The sequence below is a fragment of the Electrophorus electricus genome, chromosome 10 (assembly GCF_013358815.1).
Source record: "Electrophorus electricus isolate fEleEle1 chromosome 10, fEleEle1.pri, whole genome shotgun sequence".
Lineage (NCBI taxonomy): Eukaryota > Metazoa > Chordata > Actinopteri > Gymnotiformes > Gymnotidae > Electrophorus > Electrophorus electricus.
This window is the reverse complement of record NC_049544.1, coordinates 15,271,842-15,292,152: the sequence shown is the minus strand read 5'-3', so window position 1 is coordinate 15,292,152 and position 20,311 is coordinate 15,271,842. Positions and strand designations below refer to the sequence as shown.

Here is a 20,311-nt window from a genome sequence, read left to right as displayed (position 1 = left end):
CATCCTTTTATTTGGAACCCATAGCTTACTGTAGAAAAACAGCTCAGTTTAAAGGGCTCACACACACATACATACACACACACACACACACACACACACACACACACACACACAGTGGAACAAAAGGCCAAACTTGTGCTGAAATGTTCTTTTATAGATCTTTTAACAGTTTACCACAGTTTTGAAGAGATGGTCACCTTTGTCAGTGTTTTAACCTTAGGTTTATAAAGCAGGGGAGGATATAAGCTATCAGGGATGCATTAGCACGTTATGTCCCAAAAGGGACAAAAAAAGGCCTCAAATACAGGGCTGAGCCTATATTAGTCCCATTAAAGGCTCACTGTGTGCTTCTCACCTTTGCTGATCAATATTATACCTTTGATGCTGCTCTGCAGACAAGTTGGTCTGCTGGGAGGTGTTTCCTGACCTTATCACCTCCCTTACCTTTACTGGGGAGCAGTGATGTTGGTTTATGGCCTCGGAGACATAAGGCCTGCCTGGCAGAGGTGCTGAACTGGGCTCTTTAACAATGCTGGTGCCACAGACCCCCAGCTTCTGTTACTCTACAGGCCTGTCTGAGCGCTTTGGCTTCTCGGTCCAAGAGAAGGGAGCAGAGACAGATGAGGAACTGCTATTCGCCTCTTGCAGAGATTGATTGGCCTGTGCACACAATCAGGAAGGAGATAAGAACCTGGGGCCTTCATTTACGTATTTCAGCTGATAGATAGGCTTAGAAAGCTTCTGATAGTCTAATCTGTTTGCCACTAACAGGCAGGGTAACAAACACTCAAAAAGGCTCTGTTTCCTTCCTTTATGGAACAGAATGTGTGTCTGTGGAATTTACTGAGCCTCTTGTAAGAGATAAAATCTGGATTTGACGTTATGCATTACAAATGCAGTGTTTGTGAAAGAAAAAAAGTGACTTTGGTCTGTGGAAGGAATGACTTTGGTTTTAAAGGGGCAATATTCTCTGTTTGGTCATCCTTTCAGGGGCTGCATTTTTTTTTTTCTCAGATCTCAAACAACGTGCATATTTGTGTCTTGGTGTGTGTTGAGGGTAAGGGAGTGAGTGAAAGAGACAGACAGAGCTGGAGTATTTTGGTGCTGTGTTGTGTCTGCTAGACCTTTGTTCTCAGAAGAGAACAATTGGTACAGCATGGCGCTTTCTCGCCATGCTGCTGTTGTTCTACTGTTATTGTAAAGGAGGGTGGCAGGGCAGGTGTGCCAGAGAACTGGGGTCTGCCACTTATACCACACACATGCACACATCTACACATATACACATGTATAAACACACACACACACACACACATAGACAATCACAGTAACAGAGTCTCTCTGGCATCCCCTGGGATGCCTCCTCTTAGTCAAACCTACCACAGCCACATATGCCAACACATGCACCCAAGAGACACAAAGAGGCACACGCATAGCCAACTGCATTTACATTTATGCATTTACACACACACACACACACACACACACACACACACCACACACACACACACACACACACACTCACTTTTCATACTCTTTATCACTTCAAAGAACTGAGAAAGTCCATGTGTCTGTCTCCGCATATTCTTGTCTGTTCAGTTACCCTCTGTTGGCTTCACACAAAGGACACGTCATTCCCATTTCAAGACCAATTTACAGACTGTTTTGTGATGTTTTTACTGCAAGGAGGGGCAAACTGGATCCATGATAATCAATACATTGGAAACTGAACTTTCCACGGACCTTTGTGGCTCAGTCTGGCTGAAATCAAGCATAAAAACGCTTAATGAGATAAACAACTCAATTGGGACTTTTTCCACAACTGCCCTATTGTTTATTCACATGCTCTCCTTCTCTCATGCTTCCTGTTTTTCTTTTTCCTTCTGTCCCAATTAGTCACTGCATCGTTTAAGCAGGACTCGGCACTGTCAATATCGCCGCAGACAGCCGCTTTCTTATTCTCTGTGACATAGCGACAGCCGCTCCGGCTGATAAATAACGACACAAGGTAATTAAGGAATAGTGTTTTGTGCAGATCAGGTCCATGCTTTTGTGACAGGATTGGCAAGGACTTGCAAATTTGGAATGGGAATTACAAATGTATCAGGTTTTGAAATTGCTCTGGAAAAGGTGGCGGAGTTCTGCCATTGTGGATCACAGCAGGTTGTGTTCTAGTGCAGTTTGAGAATAGTGCCTTTCTGAGAGGCACTTAAATGAGCAAAAATATATAAATGATCAGTTTATGAAGGTATAACTTCAAATTATGAAGGTATAACATATTAAGATGATAAATGATAAGAAATATTCCCTCTTTAAGATGATAATATATTATCTAAATATATAACCAAAGCAGATCACTTTGAGAGATAGATCTGTAGTGATGAAAATATTTTGAGACTCGTGTGTGTGTGTGTGTGTGTGTGTGTGTGTGTGTGTGTGTGTGTGTGTGTGTGTGTGTGAGTATCCATGTAAATGTATAGCAAATGCGTAGGAAGCAAGTGTGTCATCTAGAGCACTACAGATATCTTACCGCTATTGTTACACATATATTATCCATCATCCCTTACCAAAACACTCCACATGCTCAGAATCACCCTTACCGCCTCCATTCACATCCATAGCACACACATATTGCTACATAACTAAACTGTGAAAACAGTGGGCGGAAATAAATAAACAAACTAACCCCATTCCTGAAGCTGTGATGTTGTCTTTTTTCATTATAGTCTCATGCCTCACCTGACCACTTCCTCAGCCTGTAGCAATGGTGTGTATTGTCCTTTTGGACCTGATCACTACAGCTGGGCAGTTTGTCCTCTCCCCTACGGCCTTGACCCTGATGCTGGTTGGACACTTACATTAGAGACCACGTAAAAAGCACAGTTTAAGAAATTTTAGAGTGATAACTATTTTTGCAAATAGTTTGTTATTAAATGCTAAACTTATTTTATAAAATACATAGAATACTTGGTCCTCCCAGGTACGTATTTTGATGATTATTTGTTTTATTTGTTTGTTTGGTTGTTTTTGGCTTTTTTGTTTTCTCTATGTGATGGAACACGGGATTTCAACATTATGTCCCCCACTATTCACATTCTTTATGCAAAAAAAAATTTATGTCTTAAATAAAGTTTTGAAGATAAATGGAGGACATTATGATTTTGCTCCTGTCCACGGGTCATTCTGAAACAGATGTATGTGGAAGCTTTAAGGTTTCACATTCCTGTCAGTCTGGGCAAACCCACTATAGTAAATAATATCAATAAATTATCAGCATAAGAAAATAGCACAATTATAAAAACTTCCGTTATGATGAGAAGAATAGAAGCTACATAATAACATCTCATGAAAAATGCCAAAGTTTCCTGGCCACGAGAAGCTCCAGTCCTCAGTTTCACTTGGTAATTTATTTGTGTTATTGCCCAGCAAGGGAGAAAGCAGCTGCACTGTCCAGCTCTGCCCTCCTTCGACTCATCATCCAGCTTCTGCAGTCCGAGCTTGGCACATCATCACCATCTCCCATCAGTTACGACGAACACAAACACACATAAATGGTTTAGATATGGACTTCCATTTGAGGAGACTGCACTCTCGAATGGCAAACCCTGCTGGGTTCAAAAAGTTCACAATGCAGTCTGTATGTAATAGGTTTTGATGGTTTTGGCTCCATACATTGAATTTGAATGTAACTAATTGCTTTTAGGTTGAACTTGAGAATGGGGACATTAATTCAAGTGTGTTTACACTGAGTGAACTACACGGGAGTCACAGTCAAGCTTGTTCGTAGCTGCCTACCCACCCTTTCCCCATTACAAAACAACATAACTAATTGAACAATTTCCCATAAAAGTGTCATGAGTAGGACTTGGTTGCAAATCCTTTGCGATCAATGTCCAGCTGAAGTGATGCCAGCTCTGTAATGCTGCCATTATCTGATGCTGCTTTAGCTAATGCTAAGTTCCCCAGAGTTCCCAACAAACTGCTGATTTAGATACACTTAATGTTTCTGCGATGCCTTTGATTGAATCATTCCAATTTATATTTTTGCCCTAATGATGACCTCTTTGGTAAGTTTTTGATCCTAGCATCACTCCAACTGGAAATGCTACGATCAGCTCTTGACCTGTAGCTAGCTCTTTTGGACATAAACTAATGATGCAGTCACACACACAGCCAAGCAACAGCATGAGCAGCAATTTGCTCGATCATTCTGGATCTCTCCAAAGAGACTTGTGTACAAAAGATCAGTAATACCCACAGTGCTCCCCTTGTATGACTGTAGACACCCTTGAGTTAAAGCTACCCACAAACCCACCACAAATCACACGTAGGTGTGTTTTTTAACCTGTATTAATTCTTTTCTAACTTCTATTATCGAACAATTTTAAAGGGCAGACTCCACAGAATTCAGGAAATGTTTGAGCCATATTTCTATGTGGCCTTATCGCAAATACATTAATAAAAACATTGCAAAACATTGAATCCCATGCACCAGTCAACCCCCATTGGTTAAATATCACATTCAGTTGAGCCAGTGTACCTGAGTACAGCACCACAACAATATGAAGTGTCACTGCCCAGTTACTGCACCTCTTCCTTGACAACTTCATTCATAACAGAGTGTTATGAAAAAAAATATGAAAATGTGAATATTTCCATCAGTAGTCGTTAATTACTGTCCACCTACTGTCGAATGCAAACCAGAGTGAGCCATAATCAGATTCTTGTCTTTCTTTTGTTTTGTTCTCTCTCTCTCTCTCTCTCTCTCTCTCTCTCTCTCTCTCTCTCTATGTCTCCCACACCCCCCTCTCTAATCAGGTCGGAAGTTCATCATAGCCAATGCACGTGTGGAGAACTGCGCCATTATCTTCTGCAATGATGGCTTCTGTCACATGTGTGGCTACACGCGGGCGGAGGTCATGCAGAGGCCGTGTTCGTGTAACTTCCTGTACGGGCCACACACCAAGCGCCTGGATGTTGCGCAGATGGCTCAGGCCCTGCTGGGCACTGAGGAGAGGAAAGTGGAGATCACACTCTACAGAAAAGACGGTAGGCCAGATGACTTTCTCTGTGACAGAAAGTGAATAATGACAGATTCAGTGACAGTTTCAGTGATCCTCGCATATGATGTATGGCGTGGCAGCAATTCAGCCTCTACTATGAGAGTTTAAATATTTGCCCTGTAACTGGGTCCATGAGGATGGCAAAGTGAATATAGGACAGACGTTTGCTATGGCAGAGCAGAGGGAAGAGACTGGAGCTGGATCCGTGTCCTAAAGTGGGATTGGATTCACATCATTGCTATTGTTCTAGTCAGCTACTCAGTCATGAGATTGTATCCAAAATCTTATTCCTGTTTTTAAGCTAGAGACAGAACTCCTGAAAGACAACTGATGACTTGTTAGTAAGGTAGACAAAGAGAGAAAGCCAGAAAGAGAAGGGGGACCAAAGTAATGAAACCAATGACCAAACACACAAACAAACAACAGTCAATCAGCAACATGGCTGAATGTTCCCCTCATCTGACAGAGAGAGAGAGAGAGAGAGAGAGAGAGAGAGAGAGAGAGAGAGAGAGAGAGAGAGAGCGAGCGAGCGAGAGGGGGTTGTGTGTTTGTGTGTGTGTGTGTGTTTAAAATGAGCAGGTGGCGTGTGCAGTGGTATGGCGTTGGGGCAGAAGTTGCTAGTTGTTGTCTGACTATGTGATCATGTTCTCTATCTCCTTCATGGCATGGGAGGACTCTGCTCCACCAGTCCTTGTTTCCACTGGATCCTCTCAGAGCTGAGGGTGTCATGTATATGCAGTACCTAGCTCCCCCAACAGCTGCGCTGGCTAAGCCAAAACCCCAGTGTGGAATATGACCCAATTTAAGGTTCACTAATGGCACTCTTCTGAGCCGTGTCTTCATGCTGGAAGTTTTACACTTCTTACTTTCTACTTTTCCAGCTGGTGAACTTTTTTAAGATATATTTGTCAAATCAATAGGAGAGTGAAAAGATTTCAGGCTGATGTAACACAGGTTGCAAGCATTACAGCTAGGATAGGATGCATGGGACCAAAACCTGATTTGGTTTTCATAGGATTTTCATAGCTGAAATCTTAGTGCACACAGGTGTCCATGGTGACGATGATAGTAATGCTTAGAGGGCTTTAAGTATGGAACAGTTCCTGACTCTGTGTGTGTGTGTGTGTGTGTGTGTGTGCCTGTGCCTTTTGGCTATGAATCCAAAACACAAAGCTGCTCTGGTGTTTGTGTACGGTAAGCACAGGCCATGGAATGTGCCACACTCCTGTATGTCTTATTAGCCCGTAACTTCAACTTCTTCCCTTTCTTTCACTCCCTCAGTCTCTCTCTCTCTCTCTTTATAACTCTCCAAAAATCACAGTAACAGAGTCTCTCTGGCACCCCCTGGTATGTCTCCTCTTAGTCAAACCTACCACAGCCACATATGCAAACACATGTACCCAAGAGACACATATAGGCACACGCATAGACAAGTGCATACACACATATGCATTTACACACACACACATACACACACACACACACACACACACACACACACACACGTGCATAAACACGCACAGTGTAGAATTAGACCCCAGTTTTGGAACACACTTTGATTCCTTATAAATAATGCACAGTGGGAAACACAGCTTTGTAACACAGGCTTCATAACAAGGGATTCCGATTGCTCCTCTGGTTGTGGGTAAAGAGTGAGTGGCAGAGCTGGTGGTGGTGGTGGTGGGGGGGGGTTGGAATGGGGTAAAGAAGAGGTGAAAAATTGCTTTACTCTCTCTTCCTCTCCTTCATGCCTCTGCATCCATTCATCTGGTGAGCAGCACGCTGACATCAGCCTTCACAATGATGGATGAACAGTTCTCATGCTCGGCTGTCCCATTGCTGATCGGACTGGCGCTTAATCAATCACTCCTAGGCTGAGCTCCACTGTAGATGCAGTACCTGTGAAAGCGAGAGGGGAGCAGGAGTGTATGTGTGTGTGTGTGTGTGTGTGTGTGTGTGTGTGTGTGTGTGTGTGTGTGTGTGTGTGCGTGTGTGTGTGTGTGTGCAACTGTAAAGTAGAGCTCACAGAGAATGTGGCCCATTCGTGGCATGGGTCATATGCATCTGCTGTACTCCAGTATCCACGCAGGATGTAAGTGACTCTTTGATTGCCTACCCTCTGAGCTGATGTCATAACCTCACAGTCTCTGCATACTTCAAGTGCTGGCCTGGAACCATGGTTCATGTTCTGTAAATCACATGAAGAGACATCAATAGGTTTGAGGATCTCGGCTTAGTTCTAATCAGTGGAGTTCTTCATCATATGAAAGACAAAAACATCACTCCTAATGTTATCTCTCTTATTCTTCAACACATAAAACCTTCAGTCATATTGTGGGATTTATTTGTTTGTTTATTTATTTATTTAAATGTATTTATTTAATTCTTCTCAGTAGTAGTCCCAGTCAGCTTTTCACAGCCCTCTCCAAACATTTCTACCATCCTTTTCCCAATAGACACTTTAACCCTTTAACCCTCCTGACCTTGGGGTCAAAGGAGGCAGCAGCTTTCAACACAGATTCTCATCATGGGTCACTGAAACAGGAGTACCAGATGCTTAGAAATAGTGATTATCATTTCCTTAAGTAGCGGGGTAGAGATTACCATCTGTTGGAACCAGCCAGGACACCTGCCTCTTGGTTTTCTCAAACGAGCACGGGTCAAGCCCCCTGCTCTCCAAATGGCTAGTCCTGTGCCTCACTACACTTCTCCTGAGCCATTATTAGAAGCCATCTGATAAGCCCACCTTGTCAATGGACAGTCTATGGTTCTGTCTGTCATAATGAAATGTGCTGGTTTATCTTATTCATAGTTATTGACTTTGTCAGATGGTCAGATGAGTCCTGTTAAAACCAGAGGAGTTGGCAGCTGACTGGAAGTGAATGGACTCTATTTAGGACAGATTGCTATGAGAGAGAGTGCTATTGTTAGTATTAAATAGCTTACAATAGCAGAATCCTGCTCTGCCGGGTGTGTGTGTGTGGGTGTGTGTGTGTGCTTGTGTGCACGTGTGTGTGTCTCACTGACATTTTGTGAATCTGATGCATCATTCAAATACTCAAGCCAGTAGTTTCAAAGTTCATCCTATACTATGTTTCTATAAGGTTTCTCTCAAGTCTGTTCAGTATTTGTGTTTGTAGATTATCAACAACTTTCAGATCATTTGCAGATTAACAGATTACTTCTGCATGCATTTTTCATTTCTCAGTGTTATTTGTAACAAGTAGCTATGAAAAGTAAACAATGTCTTCCAGTGGGAAAAGTGAACTGGGTCACCCAGTCGGAAAAGGGATATTCCATTGGAAGGTATGGGTAAACTAGTTTTAAGTTATGTAGGCTTCCATCCAGCTAAATCATTTGTCCCTGTATTTGCATGCATTAAGAATCCATGTGTACACTAATGATCCTTCATATTTTTTGCTCACTTTGTCGGATGAGGCATGTGGGAGTGTGACAGCTCTTCCTCTTTTGTTCACACTGTTTGACACCCTGCAACGCATTCCACAAGGGAGTCAAAACACCCACATATTACAATCCATCCGGTGGAGATTACTTAGTATTGAGCTTTATTCATACTGAGAAGACAGAAAGCTTAAGCTCAACTAGAGAAAGTGAAGTTTATGGTGACAAGTTCAGTGCTTTTTTTGTTTCAGGGTAAAACCATTTTGCCCTATAGAGATATATGACAAAACTGTGCAGTGTAAAGCTGTATAAAAAAAGCTGTATGCTCTTATCCCGGGGAAGAGTTGCACTCAGCTATCAGAAGAAGCTCTGGTTCTTAAGAAGTTATTGTGCTGGATGAACAGGAGTGCGATAGAGCTCAGCCATTAGGACCACTCTGTCCCACACACTCCCTGGACTCTACCACACACTATGCCACTCACTCTTTAAATACTCCCACGTGATCTCTGGACACTCTCATGCTTTCTGGACTCTTCCACACACTCCCCAGTGGACGTGGAAATTTATTTGTATCTTCCACGTGTTCTTCACTCAAAGAAGCTGTGGGATAGCTGATTATCTGTCTAGATCATTTTCATTTCATATAACCAATTCTCCATATCTTTATTTTCCCCTTTTCCACTTTTATTGGTGGTTGGTCATAAATGTACTGCACCCTCACATGACACCAGCAGTCTGGTAGTGCTCGTAGCGATAAATGGCCAATCCTTAATGCATGGCTCATCTGCCAGTCAAATCTGAACTGAATTGTAGAGTTTTTTTGTTTTTGTTTTTTTTTCACGAGTGAGCTCTTAGGAACTGTCAAACCCAAAATTAATTTAAGATATATTCATCTCAAAGTAATTGCCAAAAAATGCAAGGTTTAATTCTACAGAGCTGGACAGGGTGCAGCTGGAAGTGAGTGTGATTTTTCTCCTTGTAGCAGACAGGCAGATAATGAATCTTGCCAGCATTGCTGGATGCTGTGGCTACTGGCTGACTGCCTCATTACATACGTAATGAAGCTGCACTTGCTCACTAAACACAAGGGAGGGGAGGGGAGACACACATACACACATAAATGTGCACACACACACACACACACACGCACGCACGCACGCACACACCTACACACACACACACACACACACACACACACACACTAATTAAAGCAACTTCATTTCTTTCACTCTTCCCTTCTAGTATAGGTGTTTAACAGTGCTAAGAAGTGAGAAACATGGTGTGATAGTTAATTGGATAGCTGCTTGTTTGAGCATTGGCTTATCATAGTGGTGTGATATGGTTTTTGAGATGGAATATGTCCAGATGCTGAAGATGCTCTGCTGGCCTAAGGCTTCTTTTTGAATGGAACGGAGTGATGTGTTAAGGTTCTCAGGAGCTTCTAGTCTGCAAAAAAAAGCTGCAACATGATGCATTTCAAACAAATTTTGCATGCTCTCTTTCACAGACAAAACAAGGCCTGCGTACTTGTGGGACTTGCTAGCTGATGACAGGTGTGAATGAGCTTTTCTATAGTAATTGCATTATGTGTAAGGGGAGGGATGTGCACTGGATAAGGCATCATCTTTCTTGACAGGTGAGTTCAGTTCAGTCAGTTCATTTTCAAAACCTGAAGTTGTGTTTTAGTTGGTTTGTACAAGTTTCTGTTGTTAGTTTGAATTTTTGTAATACAGTAACCACAGAGACTGTTCTTTCCTCTTTTGGCACCCATGGCTTTTACTGTCAGTAACTAAACTGTGGTATCTGAGCCTCTACTCGGTTCAGATCTGTTGCTGCCTTGAGTCTCTGACAGTAAGGAGATACCCTCCTAATTCATACACTCTAATGTACTTTCTGTTTTAGTTTCCATCCAAATAATTGATTATTTATTTATTTTCCATATCCTGGTTTATTATACAGTAGGTTTTAAAGTAGTCCTAGTCTGAGGTTGTTCTGTGTTAAAAGCTGTTAGTAAACCACTGCAGGATTCAGTGGAGAACCCCCCCCCCCCCACTTCGCTGCTATAATGAATAAAACACAGGCTTGTCACTGTGTGAAAATCTCTCTACCTATTCTCATTATTTGCATATGGAATTCTCCAGAGGGACGCAGGAACGAGTGGACTGGCCAAACTATTGTGATGTGGGCCTGTAGGCGGAAGCAGTGCCCTCTGCTCTCCTCATCTCCTCCCCCTATGACGGCAGTGCTGCTGGGCTGCCAGTGACGTCAATACTGCCTCATGCTCCGCCTCTGCCCTCATACAAATCACATGCAAATCTCCCCCATGCACTTTCCTGCCTACAGCTTGAGCGCGTCGAAGGAAAATGAGGAAATTTCTGAATGGGTGACTTTAATTCACGGGTAATGTAAACTGGCAGGGATGTCCACTTAGGATGCAATTATTAATCAGTGTGGCTAATGAAAGTGAGGCAAGAGTTTCCCCTCTCCCTACTGGACACTAGGCGAATGATAGTACTCAGGACAGATGGGCATTGGATTCTGCCAATTTAAATCCCAGCACAACATAGCTAAGACTGCTCTAAAATAATATGACAATAATAATAAGAGGAAACCTTTCTAGCATGATGTTTTGAAGTTGAACGTTTAAGCCTTTAACATATCCTGAAGTACGTACAGGGACATACAGTAAAACAAAAGAGATGTGGGGTTTGATTATATGACAGTGACAGTTACTATTAAAAGACCAGCCTCTGTGTGTGCTTGGCGTTTCATCTCCTCTCTGCCTGATGTTTGCTTTCCTGTTATTAGAGCCATTTTATTTTGACATCATATTGACAGTGGGGCCTAACAGTGTAACCTGTAGACATTGCATCCATGGGCCCTTGAAAGACAATCTGTCACCACTGTTGCAGCTTTTACTACTTGGCCATCTCTTCCTCAGCCACAATGCAGACTAATCTCTAACTGATAGACTGTGTGTGTGTGTGTATGAGTGTGTGTATGTGTGTGTGTGTGTGTGTGTGTGTGTGTGTGTGTGTGTGTGTGTGTGCGTGCGTGTGTGTGTGTGCATGTGTGTGTGTGCGTGTGCGTGTGTGAGACGTACAGGAACAGCCTATGCAGAATTTAAAGATCATGAAGACTGATGTGTGAAATCATGAAGACTGATGTGTGAACTCTGTAAAATGTGAGCAGCAGTGCAATAGATATTATTCTTACACTTCAGTCTCCTTCTTCTGCCTTTCATCACATGGCCACATGGCTTTTTCTTCTTCTTCTTTTTAATTTTTACAAATACAAAATACAAATACAAATACAAAAACCAAATCTGGTTAACAGCATACTGCCACATACATGCACACACGCGTACACACACACACACACACACACACACACACACACACACACACACACACACACACACACACACACACACACACACACAGAGTCAGGAACTGTTCCATACTTAAAGCCCTCTAAGCATTACTATCATCGTCACTATGGACACCTGTGTGCACTAAGATTTCAGCTCTCAAACTAATAATACCAATCAGCATAACCCAGATGTCACTAATCAATGAAAATTTATGGCTATGTATATTTTATTACATTTAGAAAAGGCCAAATTAATTAAGTCTTGAAGGTTATTACAAATTGCTGTCCTAAGCATTCTCCACTCAGAGTGTTTCTCTGATATTTATGGCTGTATGATTTTATTTCCTCCTGTAAAGTAAATATAGGGTTTTGAATCAGGCTAGACGCAATGTACAGGCCAGGAGTTTAGAGCTGCTATGGTCATTTGCTTAGTGGATTAAATAAAGATTACTAAGTATACTCCTATTAATCTTAAGTGATAGTAAAAAGGCTACCATACTAATGCAGTCACTATTTGCCATATAATTGCACTACTCATTCACGATGCTCTGAAAGACAGACAGACAGACAGACACACACACACACACACACACACACACACACACACACACAGACCCCTGCATGTTTGCCATTCCTGGCCTAGCTGCTGTATTTTTAGCTGCTGTGTGCATGCAGGCAGCTGTGGCTCAGGCTCCTGTGCCTCGGCACTGACCTTTAAACTAAAGCTGTGGCTGCCTCCTCACTCCCACATCAGGCTCAGCAGTAGTGTGCCCCGCCCAACCCCAGCCAGCCCCGAGCCCAGGCTCGCCCCCAGTCTTGCCCCGCTTCATCCCTCGCCACCTCAAATGTCACTTCTAGTCTGCAAATATAGTCTGCCAACTTCAAGGGACCCTGTTAGTTTGGTGTCAGTCGCAATGGATGAGACACAAAGGTTGAGACAGCAGGAGATTTTAACAGCTATAACAGAGCTGTGTGTGTGGCATGGGGACCACACATCCAGGGCCAACTATGCAGAGAAGCCTTCAGAAAGCAGTATTGTTTTATGGTTAATACATAGTTTATAGACAATTACAGGTCATCTTTATTTCTACATTTGCTCATGAAAAGTACAAATTGCTACGTACGGCTAAATGTTTCTATGGAATCATGCAGTACATGATTTCAAGTCTTAAAAAGTATTGTCACTGTTTTTACAAAGTAGTGATAATTTTTCTGATATAAAAAGATTATAGATAGATAGATAGCTCAATCTTTGTTGATCCTGATGGACCTAAAAGACCTAAATTGCATATTAACTTATATATTGCATATAAATTAGGCAAAAGTAAGAGAGATACTTTATAGAAGTGAAGTACGAATAAAAAAAGTGTCTGTTTACATTATATGTATGCTAACAAGATTTATGACATTGACATAAGAGCAGCATAAGGTGCACTAAGCAGAACATGAGTATAAGAGTATGATTAGGAGTAGCAAGGGTATTCACAGTATAAAGCTTATGGTGAAAATTTCAAAAACAGTAGCAGATTATGATATATTGCACAGAAGTATATGATTGTCAGTTTATTATGGAGCTGTGTGAATTCAGCACAGTTCAGACAGCAGGAAATCACTAACTCTGGAGTAAGGAGACTCAGACTCTATTTGCAGTGGGTAGGAAAGATCTCGTATGATGCTCTTTAACATATCACAGCCGTATCAGTCTATCACTAAATGTGCTTCTTTGTTTATACAGTATAGTGTGCAGGGGGGGTGGCAATTACTGCCCAGCATGGCTAATAGCTTGTTGAGAGTCTTTCATTCTGTCACAACTTCCAGAAAGTCAGTCTTGACTCCTGACCCATTTTTGGAGGTTTTGTTGATACCGTTGCCCCTTCACATAACAGCATAGAATAATGCACTTACCACAGCAGACTGACAGAATGTTAGAAAGGAGCTTTTTGCACACCCCAAAGGACCTTAGCCTCCTTAGAAATTAGAGGTGGCTTTGTCCTTGTACACAGTGTGGGTGTTATATTTCCAGTCCAATTTGTTGTCCAGGGGCACACCTAAGTATTTGTAAGTACTGACCCCCTCCACCTCCACTCCATTGATGGTGACTGGTGACAGGGAAGGTCTGGACTTCCTGAAGTCCACCACTATCTCCTTAGTCTTGCTGATTTTAAGCTGCAGCTGGAGCAGCTTAAACCAGTTAACAATGTCCTTCACAATCTTCCCCTATTCCTTGTCCTGCCCACTCCTGATACATTACACAATAGCTGTGTCATCACTGACCTTCTTTAGATGACACAATATATCTATTATACCTGAGGTCAGAGGTCTACAGGTTGAACTGGAGTGGAGCTAATACGGTCTTTTGGGGGCCTCAAAACTATACACCACCATATTTGAGACAGGCCTGCAGTCAGACATACTGAGGTTATCCAGTCAGTTGGTCCACTGGCTATGAGATGAGGGATTCATCTACCTGCATCCATCTAATCTTCTCCCCTACAGCACAGGCTGTATGGTATTAAATGCACTGGAGAAGTTGAAGATCACGAGCCTCACAGTGCTGCATGTTGTGTACAAGTGGGAGGAAGTTTTTTGTCCAACAGTTAGAACACCCCATCATCACTCCAGTGTCATCCTGAGATGCAGTGGTCAAGAGCTGGTCTGACCACTGATCTCAGATGAGCTAGTATCCACCTTTCAAGAGTTTTCATTAGGTGGGATGTTAGAGGATCAGGTTGATAGTCATTTAGTGCTACTGGTTGCCTTTTCTTAATAGTAATAATAAGTTCAAATTATATGGGACCTTTCACAAACCCAAGGATACTTTACATTTTAGGAGGGAAAAGGAACAGGAGAAATGAGAGAGGAAGAAACAGGGTATAGGGGACAGCGACCACACAAGACGTTTTCCACATAATCTAGACTTGATTTCTGCCTGCACCGATACACTGAAAACTCAGGCTCCCCCTGATTAACAGCTATTTTATTTATATATCTAGAGGGGTTTTCAAGAAATCATTTAAATAAATGATACATGTAGTCCTCAAGTATCGATCTCCTTACTTCTGTGTCCAGTGGTTTATTTATGTATGTGGAATCCCCTACCACATTGCTGTTAAACCCCACCATACCTTCACTGCGTGTTTGTGTGTGTGTGTGTGTGTGTGTGTGTGTGTGTGTGTGTGTGTGTGTGTGTGTGTGTGTGTGTATGAGTGTTGTGTGCATTGTGGGTGTGTGCATGCACTAGTGCTAACTAAGTAAAAGCTATAGATTCATGTCCGTGACAGAAATCTCCAGCCAGCGATCCACTCACAGGTATCCATTTACACACTGGAGCTTTCTGTTCAGGGGTCTTCACCTAGAGGGTTTCCAGGGGAGAGAGAAAGAGAGAGAGGGAGAGAAAATAGCAAATTGTCCTTGAAGAAGGAAACACAGCACCTCAGCATCATGTCACCATCTGAGAGACTGTACACTTGTACATGCACCATACTGCTCATTTTATACACTAATCATCTATATCATGTTAATATATTTACTGCTTTTATTACTGAATTTGTTTTATCTAGTTCTTTATAGTTTGGCAGCCTTCTAGTTTATTATATATTTATTTATATTTGGTTACTTATGACCATTATCATCATCTTCAACTTAAAGCATTATTGTTATTTTCAAAGAGCATGGTTAGCTTCAAACTCTGTTTGCTTTGGAAAATGATATCTGACAGAGCCATGTTAATAAAGCTACCTTTAATTGAATGAGAGAGACACACACACCCCTTCAGTTGGTCTTTATTGTTGATTTAATGTTTGTTTTGTAGATAAAGTACTTTTTATAATTATTTTTCTACGTATTTGCCCTTTCCTGGTTATGTTAATTAACTTTGGCAACAATGTACCTTATAAAATTCATGCCAAAAAGCATTGTTGAAATTGAATTGAGTTGAATTAAATTGAGTGAGAGAGAGAGAATGAGAGAGATTTAGTGAGAGAGAGGGACAGGGTGAGAAAAAGTGATTGAGAGAGAGAGTGAAAGGCCGAGAGGGAGAGTAGGTGTAATATCTACATGGAGCTGGATCAGGTTCAGGCTTTCAGGCTGAGGAGTCATGTAGCATGTGAGGCTGCAGTGGTGAGCAAACCTCTTTTCTGCACAAAACACCACTGAGCTATTGCTCTGGCCGCAACCCTCTAAACATTGTTTATTTTCAAAAGTTATTGAGTGCCTCATGTTTAAATTATTTTTTGGGTTGTAGGAAACTTTATATGAGTATTTAAAAAATGATCTATGTGTCTTTTTGTGTAAAAAATAAATTTGTCCATTTATTTTTTGAGATACTTTTTCCTTTTCCTGTAAGGCTGATATCTGCTCCTTCAGTGGGTGGCCGGTTGTGTGTGTATGTTGGCATAGGGAGAAGAATGGAGGAGCTTCATCTGTGGTCTGCTGGGGAGGATCAGTGTGCAATCTGAAGAGCAAAACCCCAAGCCCACACACTGCAACTAACCCCTGGAATAGAACCAAAATGGCACCCTGACAATCTAATTTCGGGGGGGGGTCAAAGAATTTGTGAAAAATATGAGTGTTTGTGTGTGTGTTTGTACATGCATACATATGTGTTTGTGTGTGTGTGAGTGTTGGCTTCAGCTTTTGTTCTTTTCCGCTAATTCTATATTACCATAATAGGCCAGTAATAAGAAACAGTGATAGTGACAGAGACTCACAGAACAAGCTTGAACTGTAGAACTTCAGACTGCTAATGAGGAAAAAAGGAGAGAGGTAAAAAGAGCGAGTAAAAAGAGAGGAACAGAGAAGCAGAGCCATAATGTGCTATCTCTTTCTGTCACTTTGATTCAATACAGGCCATCAGCATCTGCCAGTCATACTTTGCTGTTATTCATGGGTCTGACTTTGCAAGGTAAATTCACAGAATGAACTTCTGCAGAAATATAGAAAAGCTGTTTTTCTCCTGAGTCGAATGGCAGCTTCTATAAGTTGCGAGGTCCTGGGGCAAGACAGAGGAGGGTGTTTAAGGAGTTCCAGAGCCCTTCTCTGAGTAGCAGACAACTTTGCTATTTCTGCCTGTCAAGGGAGAATTGTGCATGCATAAGACAACAATATAAAATGACGCCATCCAATTCATCAGCAGCCACTGTGAAGGCTGCAAACATGCGCAAAATCCTGGTTACCGTGGAAATGGTTGCTTAAGTGACTGTTGCCCACCTTCCTTAGAAACCACAGCCAAGCAGGGGAAAAAAAAGGCTCAACCCCAAATACTTAATCAGGATCTTAGCAAGACACTATCCTTTATCTGTTCTCATCTTGGTGTCCACACAGGATCTTGATGACCTTGATGGACTGAAGCATGGTCTAACATCAACTGAGAAGGTAGTTGAGGTTCTGCTGTCTGACCATTGACTGGCCGGCCAGCCTGTTCCCCACACCCGAGATGGTTATCACGCCTGTGGCACATACACCACTTGGGTTTCACACACTTTCTTTATCCACTCTCGGCAGGCGCAGCCCTCTCTTAGACTTAACTAGAAGTGTTGGCATCATATGAGAATACAGGCCAGACAGTAACAGTCAGGGTTGGGATTCAAATGGATCAAGAAATTTCCTAGAAATTAGGAGACATGCTGTGACATTAGTCCCAGGGAGACTCCTCTTGCGGTATGTTGAGGAAGACAGCCTTTTTCCAGTGACTAGGCCTTTTTGGGTGTTTCATGCCTGTGAAGGTCCTCTCACGTGGATGGAGGTTGAAGGGTCAGCAGTGAAGTTTACAATAGGTGCAGTGATGGCACAGAGCCCTGTAGCTTGCTGTAGTTGCAGAGCAGATAAGAAGAGCCCTCCTCCTTCCCTAGGGCAGGAGGTAGGCGGAGTCACTCAAAAGAGGAAGCGAGATAATCCAAATGGGGCAGTAATCAGGTGGGAAGATGGAGATGAATGAGAGATTGATATAGACTAGTTGAATGGGAGTTTAACAGAGATGGGAATTAGAAATAGAGTGGTTAGAGAGAAAGGGATAGAGAAAAAGACAGATGGAAAGAGGAATGCCGAGGCATTTAGGGACATTTTGTCAAGGTGTGTGCATCATGTAACCAGCAATTGTGTGTGTGTGTACATGCGTGTGAATGTGAATGTGTGTGTATGTGTGTGTGTCACACTGACAGAGGGGATATTGCTGGCCTCCTGCCCTGCCCATGTTTGGAACTGCCCTGTGTTGTGTAATGGAGAGACAGGAAGGGACTGGCCATTCAGGTATATGAACCATGGCTCAAACTCTGGGACAAGGCCAAATAACACTTCAGATGAGACCAGGCTCAGGCAGAAATGATAAAGCCAAATTTCATATATAAGTGTTTTATGGGTTTATGGGCTATACAACATCCACAGGAAATAGCATTTGGTCTGTTTTAACTCAAGAAATCTGGAACTGAACTTTTAGTGATATCTCAACCAACTGATGTGACAAATCTGTGGTGTCAAATACAAGCACATATTTTTAATACCGACGTTCTATATCTTGTGTGTGCGGTATGAACAGTGATGACTGTGAAGGTTAGAGCTACTATGAAATGGTGAAAGACTCCAATATGGGCACTACAGCCATTGTCCATGGACCACATCCAGACATGACATCCTGCCTGTGCAGGCTAATGGCTTACAAACTGCTGAGAAATCAAATTTTGAGAAGATTTCACGGAGATTCTCAGAAATGGCCTCGGCCAGTGAGAATGGAGAGGGAGTGATAAAGAAAGTTAGTAAGAGAAGAGAGGGAGGGGAAATGGGGCAGAAGGATGACATCGACTAGCACGGCCAAAGGCTGTCAATCAACTCTGCCAAATGTCTGATCATGTCTTCCTGTCTCTCGCTTGAAAGGGTGAATGCACAGGAAGGTTGCAACGACAGACACTTACACAGTGTTCTGAAGATACACTCGACAGGAGTGTGTGATTCCCTATTCAGCAGAAAAAAGAGGAGCGGATGGAGTCTTTTAAATGGAAGGCTTCAGCAACAGCAGAAAAGCAGAAAGGTGCTGCACTGACTGTGATTTGATCAGCAACAATCAACAATAGATCTTTCCACTGCTTCTGTTTGAAGTACTTCTGTTCAGTACTTACCTGAGTTCTTGAGCCAAAAATTATTTATAGAGATTTTAACAAGGCACACTCATAAACATTTGGTAATTAGTCTAGATTAAACTGTTCCATGGATACTGATTGGTTTTTTTTAAGGTTTATGATTATAGACAGAGGGAGAGTACTTTTCCAGTACAATGGTTACAAGCTCCAGCTGGTGTTATTTTGGTCCTACCCTTGAGGTGGCTGGCACTGCACATGACCGCCATGTTAACACAGTACTACAGCATTTCAGCAAGCAGGAAAGAAGAGCAGCTACAACCATGATGTGGACGGAAGCTAAAATAAATAAAATAAATGTTGGAGTTATATAAAAGCTACAAGATTTCCAGTTATGTAGACAGATAAAATACAAGCTGACTGTTAGGTGCTTTACTAAATTTGGGAGTGGTTATACTGGATAATTCTATAACAGTGATGTGCCCCAATAACCAGTGCAGACTCAGTACATGAAGAGCATACTGAAGTCAAATTGATGTAATGGTAGTCTAGAGCTTCTAAAAAAAAATGTAGCTAAAAAAAGAAGGCATCTAATGTTGATATTTAAAGTAAAAACATATGAGACAGTTCTATTTCAGTTTCTCAGTGTGAACTTTAAAAGTGCTCTTTTATTTAAATCTAAACTCCAAGATATTTAGAAATGAATGTTCTCCATTGTCAGGTATCATCAGTAAGGGTGAATTCCAGTTTAGCCATTATCTGTGGGCAGGGAAATATAAAACCTTTTGTTTTAGCCCTATAATAGCACAGGGTAAGACTCTGAAGAGCACCCTGAACAGAATTCAAAGCTACCTGCAGATCCTGAAAGACTGATTACAACACTATAGTACAGTATGTGTCATGCATATTAATTATGGAGGCAGAGAAGACAACCATTTCATGTTGTGAGTGGCAATTTGTCCTTTTAGAATGGTTTTCTGATGTGAAGTGGAAAGTAGACTTCAGTGCTACACTCTTAACTCATTTTGAAGTCTGATCTTTGGCATGCTGCATCTGTTCAACACTGATGGCTTCTATTAGCAATCCAAAGCACGTCATATTTACTGTGTGAGGTTCATTTCCTTATAATTAACAAAGGCCCTTTCCCTATGTACCTTAGCCTGAAAAAATAATGCATTAGACCCAAATCTGAGAGAGAGCGGTGAGGGGGGTGAAAAATTTGGAGAGTGGTGAAGAGGAACAGGGAAATCAGTGAGAAGAGACAGAGAAAACAAACAACAGAGGAAATGCAAGTGAGGGAGATGAGCCAGTGAAAAAGAGAGAGAGAGAGAAAGACAGAGAGACAAGGAGAGAAAGAAAGAAAAAAATGTGGTGAGAAATATGAAAGTGAGAGAAGGTCAGAAAAGAGAA

General features: G+C 42.0%; 1 protein-coding gene across 1 annotated transcript in view; it reads left to right on the top strand.

The window, feature by feature from the left end:
• Positions 1 to 20,311, top strand: part of kcnh2b (potassium voltage-gated channel, subfamily H (eag-related), member 2b) — a 146,200-nt gene that overhangs the window by 6,896 nt on the left and 118,993 nt on the right. The window contains exon 2 of the mRNA XM_027002951.2: positions 4,816 to 5,046. Within this exon, the coding sequence (XP_026858752.1) occupies positions 4,816 to 5,046 (231 nt within the window). The remainder of the gene's footprint in view (positions 1 to 4,815; positions 5,047 to 20,311) is intronic.